Here is a 23,672-nt window from a genome sequence, read left to right on the forward strand (position 1 = left end):
TGTTTATTAGGTACTGGTGAAATACTTGCCAAATGACGTCTTGTGAGGTCTGAATAGTTGAAACCTCCTGCTTTGCCATATGTTGATTATCTTACTTTAAAAGCAGAAGCTCAGTTCCTACGCCTCTTCATTTACACCTGTGGATGGGAAGAGGAAGCATGGTAAAAGCTGTCAGAGAAGTCCAATGGCCAATGCTCAAACTGTATTATTGGGTTTTGTATTTCAAAATCAGTAATTTTTGACTGTGTTGGCAAATGAGTGGCCAGTATAGCTTCTGGAGATGTTGTGTGTGCTGTATCACTGACACCTATTTAGCAAATAACAGCTACTTTCAATGGTAACCAAAACCAGTTTCAAGAGTTTGTTACTAGAAAATAAACTGAAATATTGATGGCTGTGCTGGTATCAGTGTGTCTAAGTAAGGATGGATGCAGAGAGCAATCACTGGTAAAGCTTAACCATCCATTGCTGGGTGTCCAGCAGTGATAAGCGAGGAGGTAAGGAGTCCTACCGCCTGCCCGTCCAGTGCCTCACAGCCTGTACATCTCGTCCCCAAGTGGTTCGGACCTCCCCTGTGTTGTCCAGCAGGATCTGGCCTGGCATATGAACAGCGTGGGGTTTCCCAGGCAAGCTCTGCAAGTCCTGTTACACTGTAATATAGTCGAACATGTCATCTCTGCCTTTATGGAGAGTTTGTGGCACGACAGTACTTTTGTGTTTGAGGCAATTGATTGCTGCTTTTTTTTTTTTTAATCCTAATAATATATTTATTGACTAAATTAGTTTGAACATTTGGTACCTGATCATCCTGTTGCTTTCTGCCTGTTTTGTACTTACGTTCTTTCCCTTTAGCATTTGTTAGAACAGCTTCCCTTTCCAGAGAAGTGCTATGTTACTTATAAATGACCGTTTTGTTTGCAATATGCCATACATGAAATGGGCTGTAGATGATGGTTATGTGGCTTGAGAATAGAGCTCTTAATTTTGATGTGTTTTATAAACAGTCGGCAATAAATGGCCTGATCCTGTGTCCTTTGACTTTAGTGGGAGTTTTCTGACATGTGTATGTACTCAAGGACAGCCCGGCTGCCAGCATCACGTCAGCGGGCAGCACGCCTTTGCGTTCAGCACAGTCGCATGTCCCTGTGCCAAGAATGAATTTTGCCGATTCAAATTTGCTCAGTTTGTCAACACACAGCTCCCATTGAACTTCGCGGGCAGAGAATCATTCTTGGCACAGGGCCGCAGGCAGCCCGGGGAGCACTGCCCGCTGCCGGCACCAGCTGCGACAGGAGCTGTGCACCAGCAAGAGGAGCAGCGCCCAGCCTTGGCTCCCCGCTTTGTGAGGCTCCCATCTCCTGTAGCACGTTTGCTGCTGTTTGACTAGTGGGAAGAGTCGGTGATAAAAAGAGATTACCTAGGTTAGTTTCCAAGGCTTTCTTTTTTTTTTTTTTTTTTTCTTTTTTTTTCTTTTTTTTTTTTCTTTTTTTTTTTTTTTGTGGCTGTCTGGATGATTAATGTGAATAGGAAAATACTGTTGACCCATTTAAATCATGTTAGACGACATCCATTGCTCATCTGCATAATGAAATACACACTGAACATTACAGCCTAAGAGCCAGTGAACTACAAAAATAATATTTTACTCATTTATATTATGAAGTAAAATATAGGACATTAGTACTAATCATAGTATTAAATTTTAAGCCATGCAAATTGTAATTGTCAGTGAAAAAGAACTATAAGTTGAAAAGGCTATTAGCATTTCAGCTTTAACAGTTAATTTGAGTAATTTTTATTTTTTTTTTTATGCTAGCGTACAGCTTAGAAAAGTCTGTAGACAAAACATTTAATAGTAAGTGCAGGAGTGTTTGTTTCATATAATTATTTAATTTCAGTCATTAAAGAAATTTTAGAAATACTAATTTGCGGTATTAAAATGTATTAACATTTTATATTACAAAGAGTAAGCGGTAATCTTTACTTGGATAAAATCAAATCTAAAAGGCAAATTATCAGTAACTGAGAGGTGAACTAATTTTAAGCATTTATTTAAGTAGAAAAACAAAAGCTGAAGCCTTTAAAAATATGGGTTTTGTCAAATAGAAACATTGTTTTCAGTATTTTAAACTAAATAAAAATTTTAAAGTACTGGATTTAGGCTGTCAGGTTTCTATGGTTACCTACCTTTCCAGCAGTTTGGTGAGATGTGTAAATAGACCTATGAGTCACTTGTAATTATTTGTTTTTTGTTTGTTATAGTTGTAATTCTGTGTTCGGTTTGAATTTAATATAGCTCACACCATATGCTTTGGTTTATGTATGTTTTAGTGCATATGATTGACAGTGATTGAGCATTTCTTATGGAGTGCTTGGTTTTTTTGTCATAAGTGATGTATGTTGGTACTTCTGAAAATGTAAACAACTTCTTCCTGTATCACTGTTTGATAAACAGGGACTTTTATGATAAGAAAGAGGTCTTTGTAAATGTTAAGCAAGGAGATAAGTTAAAGGTATTTAAAAAAAAATGTAAACCAGCTTCCAAACATTATACTGTACTCTTCCAAATTTGATCCATAATCCTATCATTATAATTCATTCAGTGACCCAAATGTCACATATTTATGAATAAGCTTCCAAGTTACACATTAATAGCACCTACTAATGACTGACAGGTTTAAAAATAAGTGTTTTAATTAGGATCCTACAAGGTATCTGCAGCAAGCTCTTGATTGGAACATCTTCCCTGTGCAGAGCATCTTCTGGTGGGGGGGAGCATATTTCCACCATCACCACAGCAGTTTAGTAGAAACAGCTGTAAACCCTTACACCTCTCTGCTCTGCTCATTATATCTTGAACTCCGGGTTATAGGATGCAATTCCCTAACCTTACACTCTTCACTCTAGTGAAGGACATATAGCTGTTTTCTCAGTACGCGCTCACTGTCCTAATGTAACTTGTGTTTTCATGTGAAAACAGGACAACAAAAGTAATTAACATTTAATACAAGGCAAGAAACACTGCTAACTGTCATTTTTACCAAATTAGTAGGAATGTAATCTTATTTTACTGAGATATTCATCCCAAAATTGCTAGCAGTGTACACTTTTTGTTTTAATTTTGAGATAAGACTGGTTTACAATTCAGAAATCATCTTGTATCCATAGAAATTCAGCTGCAGGTATATTGAAAATTATTATTGCAGTGAGTCTTATATTTTGTGTGGTAAAAGACTCCTGACCACCCATTCTCTTTCTGTATCTCAAGCTACACAGAAAATCCTGATACAATTTTCAGAAGCACTCCTAAATATTCTATGCAAAGGTTACTCTTCTTTCAGCAGCCTTGCTCACCCACTGAAAGGGTTTCTGTGGAAAACATTTTTTCGTGGTGATCCAGACGTATTTTTTCCATTTCAGTTGGAAATTTAAGAGGTTAAAGTAGGATTTATTTTCAACATTTAATAATGTACCAGGCATGTATATCAGAAATAAACATGCCAGTTGAAAAACAGTTGTTGCACAGAGCACCTGAAAAGATTTTATCCCGGTAGGATTCAATGAATGTTGAAGCTGTGGGTGGGTGCATATAAACAAGATTGGGTATTGTGCATGTGTGTAAGGACTATTTGAAGAGTTTATTATTTTAATCTGAAACAACTGCTATTTTTTAAACTGAATAACTTGTTCCAACAGTTGTTACTCCCCTGCAAAATGAAAATAATTAATACAGTAACCAATCTTTCAAGCGAAAGTAATTTCTGTGATCTTTTAAAAAACCTAAAGATAGATAGAATGTGATTGAAATATGTATTTAAATATGCTAACCTGAGCAGACATGTTTCTTGTTCTAATTTATTCACTTTATGATAAATTAATTTACTCAATATAGGAATGCAGTAACATAAGAGGAATGTTTCTCCTGCTAGTCACAGAAGTTGAAACTTCCCAGATGCTGTGATCTGGAGCCTAAATTCCCCTGATATTAACTGTGTGTGAAACTCTTTAATATCGCTTCATCCAGCCTTTGTACCTGAGTTGTTTCATTTTGCTGTGATACTGCTTTAGGCAACATTTCCTTTTTATTTTATACTTGTGTTAGTCTATCAGAGAGAGAAAATGTAGTAGAAATAACACTGGGATGGAAGGCTCTATTGGAGCAATATAAAGCAATATCGTGTTCCCAAAGTTAAGCCTGTATAGCCCAGTCCCATTTTCCGTAATAGACAATTAATTTCCTTTGGTATACGAGTGAATACCATTCAGATATAGTTGGATTATACTTTGCTTTTTTTAAATCTTTTATTAAAATGAGAAAGTACTGTTTAATCAAACCAGGGTTTTACTCAGTCAGTGAATTTATTTCTTGTACTGGCTTGGTGTGACTGTGCATATAGGTATATACACAACTACTCAACTGGTCAAAGGGATTTTTAAGGATATAAAATTAAATTTTTCTTTTCTTCTTGTTTGTTAAAGTTGCACTGTTGCTGCTGATAAAAGGTGGCACCGAGCCAGCTTCCTGAAGGAGCTATGGGGAGGGTCATGGCTTGTCATGACCTGGGCACCGTTACTTGAATGTTGTTATTATTGGGATGAAGTACCCTTAGGCTGTCATCCTTCCTGTAAATAGAAGAGGTTCCGATCCTCTGTGGTTTCCCAGTTTACCAACTTGTAGAACGGCTATTTCGTTGGCTATAAGTTTGACTGAATAATGAATTAGAAGAACAGCACTATTCCAGAAGGTACTGATTCATCATTTTAGTGTGCTGGTCTAGACAAAGTCGTATTAAGTAAAGCCAAACAAGAATGTGTTCCCACATCGTTTACAAATTTACACCCAGTTAAAAACCTCATTTGTATTGGGATACAGCAGCTTGCCCGGTTCTGCTCTCCGTGACATAAGGGCAAAATTGTAATTAGCAGGGAGCATAACTGGTCCTGAGGGCCAAATCTGACTTCTTTCAGTGTCAGGGAGAAGTGCCAGTGGTGTCGGCAGAGGGGCTGATTCTGCTTCCCTGGAGTCGGCCAGCATTTTGCCATTGCTTTGCTTTGTTCCCTCTTACGAAAGTAACAAGAACAGCAGTTCTGTTAGTGCCTTTATTAACTAAACAACTTGTGTTATTAATTTCAATAATTAACTAAAACAAAGTCAATTAGAATAGAATGTTTGCAAGATACTGGCCTGTGTTTCAGTTTATCAGGGTACAGTCATAAGCGTACTGTTGCCGAGGTTTTCACCAATGTGTTGCTGTTGTAGCTGAAGCCACATCTATCCTGATGAATATTTCATTTCCCCAATCATGCTATTAAAAACAGAGTGTTTTTACCCTTTCATTTCTGTTTTCTCTTTTCCAGTGCCATCGTGACAGCTGTGGTTGTGTCCTGTTTACAAATTGCTGCTAGTCACATTTTCAGTAGTCCTTGTGGGTTTTGCTTTCGCCTAATATGGGCAATTAGGAGGAAATATTTCTCACGAGCATGGACTTGCTCTTCTTGTAATGACATAGTCCTGCAATCCAGGAAACAGTGCTGCATGGTGTCCATGTCCACGATTTCCTGATGTGGGAAAAACGTGTGGAAAGCATCTGGAGAGGAGGAGACCCCCTTTACCAGCTTGTTTCCTGTAAGCGAAATTGGAAGACCTTGTCTGCACAAATAGATTTCAAAATAGAGTCTGCCCTTTGACTGTCTCCATAATTACACAGCGCTCTCTGTATTTTATTTGGCTGCCAGAGCAGTTAACCCCTGGAAGTAAGGGGCTGATGATGGCGTGACCAGCACGGGTATGCAGACATGACCATGTGAATACAGTCTTGTTTGGAGAAGCCTGTCGTTAAGACCTCATTACAATATACTTTTACCAAATTTAAAAATTGTTATGTGTTGGGTTATGTTGATTAAGATATGTTATATCCTTAATGCACAGAAAACAGGGAGGTATTAGTTGCAAAAAAGGAAAAAAAAAGAAACAGGGGAAAAAGTTTTTTCGTAGCTTTGATGTAATCAACATCTGTCAACAGAATGAATTTGCTTTTGTTTAATTTCAAGGGCTCTTGTCCTTCTACTTTGCCCAATCAGTTTCAACTTCTGCCTCAGGCATTTCCCTATGTTGTTCCCCCCCCTCCCTTTTTTTTCCTTTTTTCTTTTTTTTTTCTCTTTTTTTTTTAGCAAATGCACAGGTTATTGCTTGTGAAATGTGAGCTGCTCTTCTGCTACACAGGTTACTCAGAGTTGGAAAGAACCTTTAATCTTTCCCATCCTATTTTTGAAGCTTGGAAGTACCTTTGCAACATGGGGATTACAAAGTCAGTGTTTTATTAGACAGTTAGAATTACAATTACAAGTGAAGCTCTTTCAAGCCACAACCATTATTTTGGATTGAAAAATGGGAACATTTGGTAATTAACAATGTATTCTTACCTGGTTTCATTGGTTGGATTCAACAGTTACCCATATAGATTTTTAATATCTCACTTTAAACATTATTCCTCTGAAGTTTCAGCAAAAATAGTATTTGCACAAGAGGCTAAAACACAATATAATATTAAAATGACCTGACAAGTCAAATTAAAGATCTCTAGTGTTTTACTCTCAAATGCATATATACTAAGAAAATCTCCACAGTCATGCTTTTTTTCAGTTAAAAAAAAAAATCAACTATTTTGAAAAAGAGTTAACAGAAAAATGCTTTTAATGTTGTTAATTGTATATCTTAAGTAAGATTTACTTTACCAAGAGCAAATTGATTTTACTTCGTAAATGGGTTGGATGTTAATTTTTGCATTCCTACATAATTTTGGTACTGTGCTTCTGCTGATACTTTGACTAAATTATTTTAAAATATGTTAATTTTTCTTGGCTCTTTTAAGATGAACCCTTGTATTTATTATAGCTTGGAACTGACACAGAGTTTATCCTTTGGTAACACTCTTGCTAATTGCTTGGAAATTTGAAGTCTTTTATAAATAAATACCAAAAAAATGGTTGCTAACAATCACATTTGATGAATCATGTAGATGAGCAGTTTTTTGCATGGCTACCCCATACCTTATTCATTGAAAACATGGCTGATAAATGGCTGTAACTGTTAAACAAGAAGCATTAGAAAAGGGCTTATGTGAGAGTTCATTTCCAACATCTCCCTTTAAAAATACTTCTTGACCAGAGGAAAATCACATTTAAATGACTAAAATCAACTTAATTAAGGGTCATTAATAGAGATACACATAAAAAACTCTCTACTCTGTGAGTGAAATGGGAGCATTTCATTATATAGTGTAGCATGCATGAACAGATAACAATTAAAATAGACCTAGAGTAAAAGGCTAATAAATATAGGGCACGTTGTGCTGCAAAATCAGTCACTTAAAATGCTCCCACCCATCATCATACTCGAATTCTGTATTTAGCCCCTTTGGCTGACTCATTTGAAAGAAAAAGAAAATGTAATTTTCACATAAGATAGATTCATCTGGTAATTCACAAAAGCTCGCAGTGCATATTTATATTATTAATACAAATTAAGATCTGGAAGGTATGCTGAGGAATCCAGCAGCTCTGGCAGGACGTGCGTGCATGCAGATGGCACCGTCTGATTCACTGTTGAGTCAGAGGAGCAGTTGTCTGTAATTTTCTGTGCTGGGTACATTGTATCTGCTGATGTGATTCAGTAATGCTGGTAATAATTCTCCTTACGGCAGCTGATAGTAAATACCCTGCTACTTGTAGCAGGTGATGTAGCCTTGCCGTTGGAGGAGAGAAGAAACACCTAACGGGTCAAATTTGCACCCTGGCTGTGCTGTTGTGTTACCGGCTTCAGACTTGGGGCTGTCTCACGTGGCTGCAGTCCCCACTGGAAGCTGCATAAATCCTGTGCTTATGAACTGTCTTAAAGTATTTAATATACACAGAAAGCTTAACAAAAAGGATGTGCTCGAGCACCAATGTTACAAAAGCAAATAAGGCACTGAGAAAAGCTTTGATAGGTGCAAGGGCTGGGGAGGAGGGAGTATCTGCGCCAAACTTGGAGAATACAACCAGTTGTTCCTGTCTCTGGTGACTGATGATGTTGCTATATCGAATTAGCTGTGAATGTGGGAGCTTAAATAATAAAAGGAGCTGTGGAGACATTAGGAAGGCCTTTTTAAGGAAGGAAGTGTGCGGATGGAGTCCAGATTTTCATTATAGAACAGTAACCTTATTATATTTTAAAGCCATTTTATTTTTACTTTGTAGGAGAATGTTTTCTGTTACAATTTTTTGTATTTCAAATAAAGGTTTAGTTGTCCTGTGTTTATAATTCTTGTGATGTATTTCTGGAGTTGTATTATGCTATGGTGATACTTACTCGGTTGTCGCATTTCACCTTTTCAAGTAGTAGGTACTTTTGTATGCGTCTGGTTTATAATGAGTAGGTAGTATAATAACAACAGACTACAGTGCCTTATTATCCTGTTATCTTGTGACAACACTTACAGTGTATCTTTTGGAGAATAGAGATGAAAATTTTATTCCAAATAAAATGGTATCCCTTATGAATGTGGGATAGTCAATAGGCATGCACTCATGAATATAAGCTGCTTTAATGTATTTAAGGGTGTGTATTTTGGACATTTGGAGTTTTATTGTTGAATAATTGACAAGCACTCTTGCACCTTTTCTTCCCCAATTAAACTTTTACACAGCAGACAAGGTGCCTGGGCAGCATGCCATGTGTCAAGGAGACCATTTGAAATAGACGGTCACATATTGATGTCCACATGGACTTTAGCTGACCACATCAGTGAATGTGGGTTTTCAATATATTTATAATACCTTCAGCTGTGGTAAGAGCAAGGTACTTCCACTGCACTCTGTAAAAGAGCTACTTCAGCTTACGCAGGCAGACCGCTTGCTGCTTCCGATGGCCCAGAAGTTACTGCCTCAGCAGTTTCTGTGCTTCCAGAAATGGGTGCAAACCAGCCAGGGAGTTCAAAGGATGCTTTTGGCTTTTGGGATGCACTTACACATTGTGCAGGATAGATAGCCCAGATTTCTTTGCTTTTTTCTTTTTTTCCTTAATTGGACAATTGTGAAGGAAAGCCTAGGAAAGCAGAAGATTATGAGGTTGTTGATTACATTATAATTAAACCACCACCAAACCAATCCAGCCTTCTGTTAACTGGGCAGCTCCACTTCCATAGAGACACTCTCTTCCCTTTTGAAGGAGGCAACTTCCACCGGGGTACCAAGGTGATACTGAGAGCTTGATCTGGGCCTCACTCTCCAACTCTGCCTTGTTACTTATCAGCAGTTTAAAAAAAAATACTAAAAAAATCGCTTGCACTGAGTAAAAGTCTCTACAACTTTTCAGATATTGGTAACAAAACATAGCACTGATCAGTGTGCAAAGAGATAGTCAGGAACACTTCTAAAGCAAACCCCGTACAACCATTCCACTCATTCTGGGGTTTGGGGCTCAAAAAAAGGTGCAAAACTAAAATTTCCTGTATATCACGGAATGCTGTAAAAGGGCTATTTATGAAGCTAAGTGTGCATGTGAAAGGATAATTTCTGCATCTGGATATGATAAATGCATCCAAAGGAAAGGAAGGAAAGTAATCAAATAAAAAAATACAAGATATGGAAGAAACTCTTCTTCTAAAAAAAATAAAAACCCAAACCATTTCTGCATAGTTACAAAATACACAGTAGATTAATTTCTTAATTTCTATGATGTAAAGATGTTTAGTTACTCCTATTTAAATGAAAACACTTCCTTTTTAATAAAGAGTAATTATTTATGTGGGTTACTTGCCACAAAAGATTGCTCTTGTGTTTGTACACAGATGACATTTTTCAGAAGCAGATTAACTATTATGTTAAGCTTATGTTTCAAAAACATAATTCTCTTTGTTTAGATTGTAGAATGTTTGAGTAATAGAAATACGCACTATGTGTAATTGTAGTTTAATTGGACAGTGTCAATAATCCTTTTGAATTTAGATGTTTCCCTGTTTTGATGCTAGCATCATCTTTTGTGCAGCATTGTTTTGGTTTTGATGTCTCGAACAACCTTTGAGCCTCAGTGCCCCTTTTTTTCCCTTTTTTCTGTTTTGAGGGGGGCAAAATGCATCATTGCCCAGCAGCTAAGTTTGAGCAATGAATACTCTGATGAACTGTCATCCTAGATTCCCAAGTGAATTAAATGGAAATCTGATTCAAATATTCCAAGTCAATTACAAATATTAATCCCCTCAATTGGCTTTGGCCAAGATTAAAATATCTCTGGAAGTTTGTTCTATTGCCCTGCTAGGCAGGACAAACTGAATCCCGTTCCTTGTGTCTTGGCACAAATGACAAGAGCAACATTAGCTTGGTTATGCTCAAATTGGTGATCAATTCTGCAAAAGTACAGCTGAAAATATTGTCTGAAATCAACATTAAATCGTTTTTTCTCTCCTCTTGTCTTGCTGTTGTCCCTTATTCACTGTTTTGCCATGCCTTGGAAGAGTGCAGCTTCTAGCCGTGCAAATTGCTCCATGCGGGGGCCAGCTGGAGTGTCACTCCTGTCTGTAAGCTTTGGGGAATTTACCCACACTACTTTTCAATGCATCCAACCAAAACAGATCTGGTATTTTATAAAGCTTTGAAGTATTGTTTTTGGAGTTTTTTTGTTCTTATTGCTTCTCAGTGTTAATGCTCTTTCTTTAACGGTCAAGATGTGAACAGTTTGAACTACCCCTAGCTGCTACATGAGTTCTGTGGTTTGTTTTACATGATGCCGTTCTTTTTGCATACTTCCCATTTTGTAATATGGTAGCAGAAAAAAAATGTTAACCATTTTTAACTTATCTGTTAACAGGTTCTGTGACTCGCTGCCACATAATCTTTTCTTCGTGTAATTGTATCTACCTGCACAGGCAGTCAAGCAATCAACAGCGAAGATGCTTCTTTTTTCAAGGACAAAGAAATACTGCTTATAGTATAGTTTGGCCAGCCACAGTTTCTCCAGCTCACCCAGTTCCTAAGGTACTGTGATTTCTATTATCTAATCTGTTCTTCAGTCAATATAGAGTTCGACTGCAGGCATGATCAAGTGCATTCATTGTCTGACAGCCAGGGGTTTGGATCATCATCCTGTTGCTTGGACTGGTATTTAAAACAGTAGCACTGGTGAAAGAAGTTTTCAGCCACCTACCCTGTTAAACACAGTGGCATATCCATTTATTAGACAGTTTAAACCTTGGGTTTGTTCAGTTATGGTAGTATAAACATGGAATTTTATAATCATCTGTCAACACTTAATAGTTCTGTGTCCAGATTCTCATTTTGGAAAATTATAGATAGCCCTACCGAAAGTCAGTAGGGCTCATTCGTGATCATCTGAGTCCTTTTCTGTATAAATCTCTAGCAAGCTAATTATAAAAGTGTTTATATTTTGCTGAAGGTTTTGTTAATTGGTTATGTCAGATTTAGGAAGAGAACATACAATACCTGCTGGTGGCTGCTCTGCAACCCCACTGCACGTTCTAAATTTGTCTTTACTGTGCATGAGTGGGGATTTTTTCCTGCAACATATACTTCTATTTTTATTTACTTTAGAGCCAATTGGAACTTTTTAATGCAATTTTAACATGTTTTCCACTTCTGGTTTCCTTTTCTTTTTCTCTTCTCTTCTCTTCTCTTCTCTTTTTCCCATGTTTAATTGCAGCATATAGATTAACTGTTGAGTATCTTTCCTTTAGCCAGAAGAAGACCAAAGTACCCTTTCTAAACAGTGCTTTTCAGGATGTGTATTATTACTATTTTTAAATCTTGTTTTTCATCTTATCATAGATTTCTTATCCATAATACAGAGTATTTCAATGGGCCAGAAATACTAAAAAGCTGTTAGATAGGAAAGCAGATAAGGATGCTGAATGTAGGGCTCTTACACCTAAGATGCTGTGGAAGCTCTGTGTGCAGGGAGAAGACAGGGTTACATACTTTATATATTTGCAAAACTTTTAAAATTGTAGAACTTATAAACTTTTTTTTTCTATATTTAGATGCTTCTTTTAGGATAAAGAAGGGGGAAATGTATTGTCATACTGAAAAGTTGTCTTCACAGATCAGAGTTCTCAGACTGTCTAAAAGTCAGTCCAGTTCTTCAACTCTGAAAACTTGAGGGCAAAATTACTACTTTATACAGAGCATACCAGAAATCACATTGAAATAACACAGGTTTTTTCAAGAAGTTGGTATGAAACTGTATACATAGATGTTTGTACGTACACTGCTTTGGGCTTCTCCCTTAACAGGCCTTACAGGTCAGCAGGGTCAGGTCTCAGCCATTACTAGGATAAGTGCCCTCCAAGGGGAAAGCCAGGGTGCTGTGTATGGAGTTGCTAATCCAGCACACAGTCGGGGAGGGGGGTGGGGAGTATAAATTAAGTCCCAAACTACTGCAGTAGGATGTTGTTAGGGTTGCTATACCATTAATTTGAACGAAATGTAAACCTGAAATTCTGTTGACAGAAGTCCACTTAGTTAGTTTTGGGTTTTGTCAGAGTAGAAATAAAATGTCCATAGGAGTAACAATAGTCTTCCTATTTGAAGTCCCACTAGAGCTAATTGGTTGCCCCACTCTTTACTCCTACACCCTGCTGTTGTATGGTCTTGTTGTGTACAGCCCAAGTGCCCGCTTTTTTTCCTACCTGCCAGCTTTATTCTGTGTTTTGTGAAGTCACTGCAAAATGTGCCCTGTGGCCAGCATGGCAGAGGATCAGCCTGGCTGTGGTGGGCAAAGGGAATCTTCCCCAGCCTGTGCAACAGTCCAGGACCCTCCAAGAGAAAGTGCATTTCCATCTCTGTGCAAGATATTACCATTATTATTGGTTGTTGTGTTCATACACGTGTTGTGGATTTAAAAAAATCAGAAATGAAATTTCATCTCTGTACAAGGGATGAGAATTTTATGTGTGGAAAAAATGAAGTCTAATACACTTTCCTTGACACAGTGAATTGGAATACCCTTGCATAATGTTGTAGATGGACAGATTTGGGCAGAGCATATGAACTAGATTCATAAGTAAAACCCTCTAAATTAAAATAAGTTAAATCCTAAGGTTCATAGTCAAAAAGCAGTCTCATGGAAGTTAACGGGAGTTATATCTGAACAAGAAACTAAGGATTTGATCAGTTTTATTTTTGAGCCTAATTCTGTATGTTTGTCTGGTCAGTTCCAGTGTTTAAATGCCTTTTCTAGAAAGTGTACCTCTTTGGAAAAGAAAATGAAGAGTTTTTAAATCTTGGTCACAGTTTCAAAACTTACAACTGTCTGCGCTGGAAGTCAGCTGCAGTATCTGGGGTTTCAGCTCTGGGAGGCTAACAGACTGTGTAAGTCAGTAGTAACAGGCAATGTTAAGTTCAAAAGGGCAGTGGAAGAAATACTGAGGCAGCCTTGAGGGTTTGCCCTGATGGCTTAGGAAGGTCGATACTACGACAGAAAGGGCAAGCTGCCATGAAGCAGGAGGCAGTATCTGAGAAAATGATCCCATTGTCATGCTCAGTTTTCTGATCTTCATTTTCAATCCTTTTTCTCCAAGCACATAAAGAAGCCAGACTATGTGACGACAGGCATTGTACCAGACTGGGGAGACGACATAGAAATTAAGAACGAAGATCAGATTCAAGGGCTTCGTCAAGCTTGTCAGTTGGCCCGTCATGTCCTGCTTCTGGCTGGAAAGGGCTTAAAGGTAACAGTTGCAGAAGTCCCATAACAGTTTGGATGTCTTTTACACTTTCACTTATTTGGGGTTTTTTCCTACCTTTTTTTTTTTAACTTTCCCTTAATATGCATCCAATTTTGAGTTAGATCCTGAAAAAAGAAGGATTTATTAACTTTTGATTCGGTCCGTGATATACCTGTTCAATTATTTCTGTAATTTGGACCTATGCAGTAATTAGAGCGAGTTGCTGACTCAGGTGTAATATCTCTCTGTCTGTAATCTCCCTCTGTTCAGATTGTGCCAAATCATGTGAATTTCTCATAAGGCCCATGCTACGTTTTTTCTTTCATTTCATGGCCCATCTTCCTCCTATGTCACGCTTTTTGGCTCTGCATGTGTGCAAGTCCGAAAGACTGGGCTGCCCCCTCTGCTCCTGTCCATCCTTCAGCCCCTCGCTGTCCCACGGGGTCTGGTGCAACTCGTAGAGCTGCCATTGGAAAAAACAGCTGCCAAATTCCACACAATTTTCCAGAGTGCATTGATAATAAAGCCTTATAGTTTCCAGAAATGTTTCTGCAGTATGCTTTTTAGAATACCTCCCAAGTTAAAATATACTGGAAGGAGCCTACTACCAGGTTTTGGAGATGGAGTGCTTTTTTAGCCTTGCCTTGGTATTTCATGTAATAGCATACTGGATAGGGTGAAATGGGTTGAGTAGCTATGAGATGCAGAGATAGGTGGGGACTGTAGGTCAATGCCATTGACTTAAAAGGGGAAAAAATTATCAGTTTACCATGCATTTTTCTTTCCTCTATCATTTCACTTTCCCAGAGGTTTAAATTCTGGAGCTGGGGTGGCCAATAACAAAAGTGCCTGAACCTTTAATCTTACATAGGCTCATGTATGTTTAACTTATGTGCAGTTATTTCCCAGTACAGTAAAACTTACTTATGTAAAGTTAAGATCATATACATGTTTCTGAAGGATCAGGGTACAATGTGGGTTTTGAATGAGAGCAGTTTTTCACTTATACTTTTTGGTTGTTATCATGTGTAAAATATATATGTATGCAGCATGGTGTAGTTTATGATGCAGTTCATAGTATGTGCCAAATCATACATAACAGCAAAGTACATATAACAAATGCTTTGGAGCAAGGTGTATAAGGTAAGAATTATGTGACCAGGAGCTGTGGTGGCAGGAGGGAGGCGGCAGAGTTGTGGTGCCGAGACCACTGCCCAGGTCAGCTGCAGACAAGTGGTGAGCTCCATTTTACACCATTGAATGTTTGGTCAAGACTCCCCTGACTGGGAGGATGCTGCAAAACCTTCCCTCATTGACAGTGAGCATCTTCGGCTTTCCAGCCTGGTGCTGCACGTGGCCAGTTTATACCCATTTGTTCTTGTGCCAACACCGCTCTTTAATTCAAACGGCTTCCTGCATTCCCTTGAGTCTGTCCCCTTCATGCGGTAATAAAGCTATTACAGCTTTCAGTGCAGCAGACTAAACAAACCAAGCTCTTTTAGGCTGTTCTCATAAGATAAACTCTGCATTCCTATTTTATCTGAAGAGCCCCATCGCTCCACCTGTTCCTATTGTCTTGCTGAACCCACCTCGCACACAGCTGTCCAAGCCAGCTCTCCCTGTGCTTTAGCTAATGATGGTAACATCCCCTAATATAACAAAGGTGCACTACAACGCATGGATGCAGAGAGACGAAGTTGGGGCTGAGCATGGTTTTGATATTACCATTTACTGCCTGTGGGACCTAAAAATACAATGTGGTACTATATACAATAGCATTTCCTTGGTTTGAGTTAAAGATTTGGGAATGAAGCCACAAATTCTATGATAGGGAAGTATTTTGTTAGATACCATCAGATTGCCCTGTCCCAAATAAGGGATGAGGTGCACAGTATGTGCCTCCCCAACCTTGCCCAGCTAGCAAAAGCTCCTTTAAAAGTAAAGCAGATACTGTTAAAAGCAGAACTTTTCACAGCATGTAAGCCTGTCATGCACAGGGCACGGCTCGAGTGCCCAAAAGCCACAGTGGATTCCTTGAGCAGAGCAGCAGCAGACAGCACCCAATCTGGTACATAGCGGTTCAGTTTGTCTATGGGCTGAAGATGATAAATGGCGAGCGAAGGCAGGAGCAACAAACCTGTATTTATCCAGAACCAATGGCTGCAGTATCCAATACATACAGCGCACTGGGGCTGCAGCTGCCATCCCAGCGCAGAGGCTGCAAATGACTACTGCAAAGCAGGGGGGTTGCACAGTAACCCCAATTCCTGGTCTTGCATGGGTTCATCACTCCTCATCTGCCCAATCATGGGGTTTTGCTGAACAAGATGCAAATAGACATGGTTTTATCCTCAGCGCAGTACACAAGTGCACTCTGCTATTCTCTGTGCGTGCTCAACAAATATTTCAATATATGGGTAAGTATGCCTCCTGTGCCATAGCCTACCTATATTACACATGTTACTAAAAAGTCCTCCAAAATCACAGCCACTGTAGTATATATGTACGAAGTATGATTTTCAAAGGCTCAAAACTCATTCAAATCAAAATCAATTTGCAGAGGAACCCTCAAAGGCACTTCTTCTCAGTGAGGGAGGTTTCCTACCAGATTTCAAATTTCAGTTCTAAGCATTCCAGGGACCAAGTCGATCCAAAAGAAAAGTGAGAAGAATGTTATATTAAGCATGTGCATTTTCCACTCCATGGATACTCAGAAAATGACAGAAAATGGGGGTTTTAAAATGTAAAATCATGATAAAAAGATGAATCTAGAAAACATGCAAGCATAAAAATTAAGATTTCTGAAAATGATGGATTTGCAGATTCAAGAAGAGCTTGCAGATTCACTGTGATCATCCAGGCTGTGTCCACTTTAAGTAGAATATCCTCAAGAAATTAAGTCAAATATTTAAATCTTTTATAAAATTAAAGAATACTTGGAAAACAATTTCATGAAATGCACAAGTATATTATGATAAATGTACTGGGCAGTTACAAGAATTAAGATCCTTTCTTTTACAAATAAAAGGGAAGGTAATGTGTTTTAAAGGACTGAAAGCATTGAAACCAGACATTTCTATAGCAGCTACTGAAACAAGATGCCATGGAAAATTGGTGTCTTTGAGAAAGCAAATGTGGAAAAAAGAACAGAAAGGAAATAGACAGTATTTTAGGTTTTCTAGGAACCTTTGAGTGCTCGTTTCTACTTCATGCTTTATTTAAAACCTTTTTCTCTTAAAAAAAAAGGTCCAATATATCAATAAAGTGTATCAGACAGTTTAGTGTTTTGTATCAAAGCAGCATATTTGAAACATCCAAGATTTCATTGAAACGCTTGGCTGCAATCACATTCAGTAAATGTGAGAAACTATCTTTGCTTTTTTAACAGGATGTTATGTTTGATATTTTAGGTTGGCATGACAACTGAAGAAATAGATTCTATTGTTCATCATGAAATAATCAGACAGAATGCCTATCCATCACCTCTGGGCTATGGAGGTTTTCCAAAATCTGTTTGTACTTCTGTAAACAACGTGGTATGTCATGGTATTCCTGACAGGTATTTCCCCAGTAATATACATTTTACCACCAGAAATGAAAATGTTAAACTGGAATTAATAAATTATGTTTAATATTGAACATACTTCAGCTTAACTAAATGTTATACGTAAACATATTGCAGATGCATATCATGTTACCACACGATGCTGATGTATGTGAAATAGAAAAAAAATATTATCCTGTTTGTCCATAAACTTAAAAAAAAAAAACATAATGCCTTTCACGTTCACGGGAGGCGGAGGGGGGGACGACACGACAGAACAGTACAGACTGATTTTCTGATTATTTTTTTTCCTCCAGCAAAATAAGTATAGGTTAAGGAAAAAAATATATTTGAATTTATGTGGGTTGTTGGGTGGGTATTTTTATTTGCAGTACATTCAGCTACTCACAAAGTAAAATATGAACCCTAGTGAGAGAAAAAGAATAAACATAATGGTAGATTTTTCAGATGTTGATATGTTTTTCTTGTAGTTGTTTCTCATTATTTTATATTCAGCTAAACTTGTTCTCTAAGTAGTGAGAGCTGAGCATTAAAAATGGTTATTCTGTTTGCCTCTGCCTTCTTCCATCACAAAATATCTACCCCCTGATTTTTTATGTATGTGTCATTAGGTGCTTATTCTTATATTCCCTTTGTTGGGAACTGTCTGTCACTATTATTATTTTTTTTCTGTTTATGTTTCAGTCGACCTCTTCAGGATGGAGATATTATCAACATTGATGTCACGGTGAGTAATTCATATAAAAAATAGTCTTTGATCAACTTTAGAATCACTAGTAGCAACAGGAAGAATAGTGGATTGGAGATGGGGGATGCACAGATGGATGTGCTGTTTACTTCTGAGCCAAGGCACAAGCAGCTGGTTTCCTTTTTTGTTTTTAACTGTGTGTTTATTCCAGATAGACCCAGGCCTGACTTGAATTTAGGACTGGAATCAGATGCACTGAGATCAATGTTGGCCTAAGTGAAATGTCAACCCAATCCTGCTATGTGTCATGTTTTTGAGAAGGTGTAATTGTTATTGATCCACTGTGTAGTTAATGCAGAGCACCACAGTACTGGGCAGCAGCTGAAGATAGATATGTATGAGATGAGCTAACATGAAGAAAGCCAGCATTTTTCCTTCACTCTGCCAAGATTGATCTTCCTCTTCCTGCTGATTTTGAGTGGGGCCTGACATTATCTTACTCTGTCATTAGAGGCTACATTGGCCTGTGTATGTCAGTCTATTTGGACAGCAACTCTTTTGCTAGCAGTGTTCCCTACATTTATTAAAATCCCCAAAGGTAGTGTTGTATTCCATTTCTGGTATAAAAGCCCTGAACCTTTTGCACAGAAACAGAAATAGTGTGATATAACTGTGACTTAATATTTCCAGAGAATGGTCAATTATAGCTATTTAAATAAACGCTGGCTGGGTTTTCTTAGGAGCAAGAAAGTACGGAAACAGGAAACCTCATTCTCGTTTCATTTATGAGGGAAAAAAATTATACATCTCTTGCAGAAGCTTTTTTCTGTTTACTGTGCATGTTTTTATTTCCCCAAAGGGCTGTTTATTTCTAATATGAGCACAGACGTCTTTTGAATCCCACTGTTATTTTGCAGTAATATGTCACATACAAGGGAGTAACATCTCATAAAAACAAGCTTTTTTAATCATTAAAGAAACTCTTGGTAACTTGATACTGTTTTCCATGGGCCCAAATTTCATACTGGCAGAAGCAAAGAAATCTCCAGTAGACCTACCTCTGAGCATCGGATTCAAGCTTTCTAAAATATTTTTTCTATTAAAATTAGAGTCAGTGACCTTTTTCCCATGGTATACTCACGTGTTATCCAGAACTGCATGTGGTTTGGTTTGGCTTTTTAATCTTTCTAAATTCTTCCCCATCTCCATACTTTCTAATTGTAGAATTCTGACTATCAGGTTTACATAGTGCATTCTGTCCTTTTTAAAGTTTTGGCCTGCATTTTTAATTTTGTGAGCTGGTGTAGCTTTGCTCATTTTATTAGACTAAATCATTTTGCAGCAACTAAGAATTTAACATGATTTCTTTGTATGTCATTCAGGTTCATTTTATTTTTTTGTTTTATATGTCAGGAAAATAATGATGCCTTCAACTAAAAAAAAGTGTAGATTCCTATCACAGATAGTTTCCGTGGTAAACTAAACAAAACATTTTTATATAGATGTAGTGTGAATATCTTGTCCACTCTGCTTTACAAATAATGTCTGACTAAATGTTACTGGTATTTTTTAAGACATTTTAAAATTTGTTTTCTATTTACCCTCATAAAATAAAACAAATCTTGACGTTTCTGTGATTGTGAAGATTCCTGCAAGGGTGGGAATTGCTGATTGTAAGACTTTTTTTATCATTTAAAACTGAACTGTGTTCGATAATTGCTCAGTTCCAAAATAGCTGAGGAAAAAATATTACTTTTCAGCATTACTAACTGATCTTTTAGCTTATTTTTAATGAGTAAAACTGGGACGTTTCACAGTGAACAGAATGAAAGTCAAATTAAATAATGCATAACAAATTATTTTAAATTGTGTACAGGTTCTATAAAATTATTAAATAATATTCTGGTTATTAAGTATAAACACTTCACATGTACAAATTATTTGAAGAAAAAATCCATTTTTGTACAATTAAGATGGTGGAGTTTCATAGATGAAATAAAAATTTTATTGGCTTGAATCACGTAGCCTTTAAAATGTATTTTAGTGTAGAAAAGTAACATTACCCATCACTGAATCCTCAGCGTAGTGCAATTTTCAGCCTGCCATTACCAGGTTAATGTTTCTTACAACTTGGTTCTTTCATTGACTTTTAAGGAATTAGTGTATTACAGTTGCTGTGGTTGTAGTTTATTAACATCAAAAATACGTAATTGCAATTCATGGGCTGCAGTAAATATTATTATTATTTTTAAGCTCTCCTATATTTTAAATCTGTATTTGCTTTTCCAGGATGGTGATATTTAATGCTGGGGTTTTGTGCGTTGTATTTGTTAGAGCCAAAAATTAACTAGTTCAGTTTAAATATGAGCTAGCTAGATTTAAACCTGCCCAATGAGCATTAAATTAAAAAAAAAAAAAAATCTAGTGGCAGCCTGGACTGGCAGGGGAAGGTGTGGAGCAGGGGAGTGCAGCTGCTCTCTGCAGCACGGTTGGGCCCTTGCTGGCACTCACCTTTCCCAAAAGCACCCCTCACTCCTAACTGCCTGCATTTTCTTCACATCTCAGCCTGAACACAAACCTGGCCTTGAGATAAACTGTCTGTAGCCAAATTTGGTTTGGTTGGTTTTTTTCTTGGTTTGTCGGGTTTTTTTTAGTTTGGAATCAACCAAAAAGAATGTGAGTCTGTCTTTCACAAGTAGCTTGCCAGTGGCAAAAGTTCAGTACTTCGAGCTTGGTGAGTTATTAATCCTAGAAGGATAGTTTGCCCACTGTTCAGGGGAGAAAAAATGTTTTAGAAGATCAAAACTGCACACCATGGTAATTTGTCTTTCCATAGGGAAATTTGGCTTCATCTTACAATTATGTGCCTGCCTGCCGTATTGCAGAGCTGCAAACCCCATTTTAATGGTGCATTGCTGAGCTCCGTAGTGCATAGCCAGGTTTTCCTGTGCCCAGCAGAGAATTTCTGGAGAGCTGAGGTTTAAAATCTATGAAATGTCAAAAAAATATCCAAAGCAAAACAGTATGTAATTAATTCAACAGGGTGCTACGTTTTCAGCACATGAAACTTTGCAGTGCCAGAACAGTACATTTATTCTCTTTCAAAATTCATCTCTGGAAATCAGAAGTAAAATCCAATGTTAACACAGCGTTGTTTAAAAATGAGATTAAAGAAAATGTACAACGGCTGGCAGTGGATTTGGCCCATGCCTTCCATGGGGCTCCCTGTGGGTGTTGGTAGCAGGGTGTACCCCTCATCCAGCTGTGCACAGCATCACCTCAAAACCCCAGCAGGGGATGCTGGCTGGGGAGGCATGGGTCTCCCTGCCAGCCAGCCACAGGTCTCCCAGTGCCCACAGCCAGCACTGGGGCAACACCCTTCCCATGTGGGATGCAAGCCAGTCCCTAGCCCAGGGGCATGTGGCCAGGTGGGTGGGCACCTGACAGCCCCCCAAGGCCCCCTTCAGCACATGCACGGCCCCCATCCATCTTCTCGCATACAGCCCAGTTAGCCTTACGTCCTGTAGCTGAGCGATGTCATCGTCTGGTGCACTGCTGGGCAGTGATGCACAACTTTTGCTTTTCTTGAAATTTTAATTGGCAGCCCTTACGCACCTTGCAATCTTTCAAGCTTTTTGTCTTTTTTTTCCCCCTCTGCAATGTTTTGCTTTTCTGGTTTCATACTCACAAATACAGCTCACCCATGGTCTATGTGTTGGAATACATAGCTTGTTCCTAGCAAGAATGGATTTAATTAAGGTGGCTATCTGTTTCTGGATGCAAAACAAGAAAATGTCTTTACATTTCTGCATATGTTTAGGTGTATTACAATGGCTACCATGGTGACACTTCTGAAACCTTTTTGGTGGGCAATGTGGATAAATCTGGTGAAAAGTTAGTGGAGGTTGCCAGGAAATGTAGAGATGAAGCAATTGCAGCTTGCAGACCAGGGGCTCCCTTCTCTGTAATTGGAAACACGATCAGGTAAGCCTTATATTGACAAGTAAAGGGAGGGCTGGCAAATGGGACAAAGGTTATTGATGGTTTGGTATAAAGCTGATGACATGTTTTATGATTCAAAACCATCATTTCCGTCTGATATCAGTATGTGAACTGCCAAGCTATAATGTTGTTCCTTGAGTAAGAGATTTTTTTTTTTTTTAAGTGAATTACCCTAGGGTCAGCAAAGATAACTGTAGAAAGAGTCAAAGATATTCATAAGGTAGATTTAAATTAACAGATATAATTTGCAGTGAGTTAAGTCTCTTTGTTTAAAAAGTACAAAAATATTTAACTCGAGAGCTCCTGATATTACAAAACGCAGTGCATGCTAACGTCACAGGAGAGCAAGAGCTCACATTGAGAGATTTTTTTTCCCTATTTTGCATCTCTTCTAGCCTTCACATAAATGCAATCATGACTCTTCTGCTGCTGCCAATTTTGAATAAAAATACAGCTTAGTTTTTTGAAGGTACCTATGGATTATTTTAAAATGTTTGCCAAAAAATAAATAGACATATATCGTATACATTTCATTAAGCAATACTTCTCTGGACTGTTAATGGTCCCAACATGCTATTGAATACATTCCGATTACAAAGGCTTAGTCACCTTGAAAGGATGCTGCTTTTTTTTCTTTGTAAATCTTCAAATACTTTAAGGAAAAAAGCGAACAGCAAAATATCAGTTAGATGTATTTATAGCTTTAAAAATATTGTAACAGAGCCTGAATCAAACTTTAGTAAAACCTCTTTGGGTTATATCTGAGAAGCTTTTATTGAAGACTTTGTATAAAATTGTGTTTTTGACAGTTTTAAATTATAGGCTAACTAGCCTGGAGAAAAAGGATAGTGTCTTTCTGTTCTTTCATAGGAAATGTTGAATCAGACCCCTACTGGGAAAAGAAATTTAATGCATATCTCACTATCTTACTGTCCATGAATATAATAGAAGTGAATTCAAAATGTAGTTTTATTTTTGCAAATGGGATGAGTCGATAGATGCACCTCATATTTTTGAACACCTAGGGTTCAACAAATTTACTGGTGGTGCTCTTGCATTTTAACAAAATTTATTCTTGAGTAGAAGGGGGCACAGAACACTGGATTCTTATTCAAGCATTCTATCGAGCTCTGCATTCATGGCTGTGTCTAAAGGGCATGTCAGCCTTTGATTCTCTCTGAGAGGTAATTATCCTTTTCCTGTCACGGAACAATAAATGATAGCTAACTACAGAGGCACATTTGCAGTAGTCACATTCATCAACTGCAGAAAAAAAATTCAATTTAATTGTGCAACACAGCTGCACATAGGCTTTTTGAGCATTTCTGTTGTTCTCCCTGTCTTGCTATTCCTCCCTCCAGATCTATTTTTTAAACTTTTTTTCTGGTTATTTTTTTCCCCCTTTTTGTCTCTTCTTCCATTTTTACTCTCTGTACTTTCTTGTTAAAGTAATTTTCCTTTGTGGCTCTCATTCTTTTTTCCCCATTGAAGGCTATGAATGTAGAAAATTATCACAATTACTCATATAATTGAGCCTCTTTGTAGCAAGTGCAACTCCAGTAGCCTTTCTCCATCATGAAAATGGTTTCATTATAGGGTTTTTCATATTCTCTGACACCATCTACACAGAGGAACAGGCGTGCAGATGAGATGTACTAGGAACAGGGTAGATCAGTAAGGTCACAGTAGGAATAATTAG

The 23,672-nt window shown here is 37.8% G+C and overlaps 1 protein-coding gene across 4 annotated transcripts in view; it reads left to right on the forward strand.

Moving 5' to 3' along the window:
- The window catches only part of METAP1D (methionyl aminopeptidase type 1D, mitochondrial), a 49,523-nt gene that overhangs the window by 16,986 nt on the left and 8,865 nt on the right, over window positions 1–23,672 (forward strand). For 2 of the 4 annotated variants that reach the window (XM_037398097.1, XM_037398096.1), the window contains 5 exons: window positions 10,847–11,013; window positions 13,572–13,721; window positions 17,129–17,277; window positions 17,968–18,010; window positions 21,792–21,955. In XM_037398097.1, coding sequence (XP_037253994.1) covers window positions 10,847–11,013; window positions 13,572–13,721; window positions 17,129–17,277; window positions 17,968–18,010; window positions 21,792–21,955 — 673 coding nt within the window. The remainder of the gene's footprint in view (window positions 1–10,846; window positions 11,014–13,571; window positions 13,722–17,128; window positions 17,278–17,967; window positions 18,011–21,791; window positions 21,956–23,672) is intronic. The other 2 variants (XM_037398098.1, XM_037398099.1) reach the window with 1 other exon arrangement.

Source organism: Falco rusticolus, chromosome 8, assembly GCF_015220075.1.
Source record: "Falco rusticolus isolate bFalRus1 chromosome 8, bFalRus1.pri, whole genome shotgun sequence".
NCBI classification, from domain to species: domain Eukaryota; kingdom Metazoa; phylum Chordata; class Aves; order Falconiformes; family Falconidae; genus Falco; species Falco rusticolus.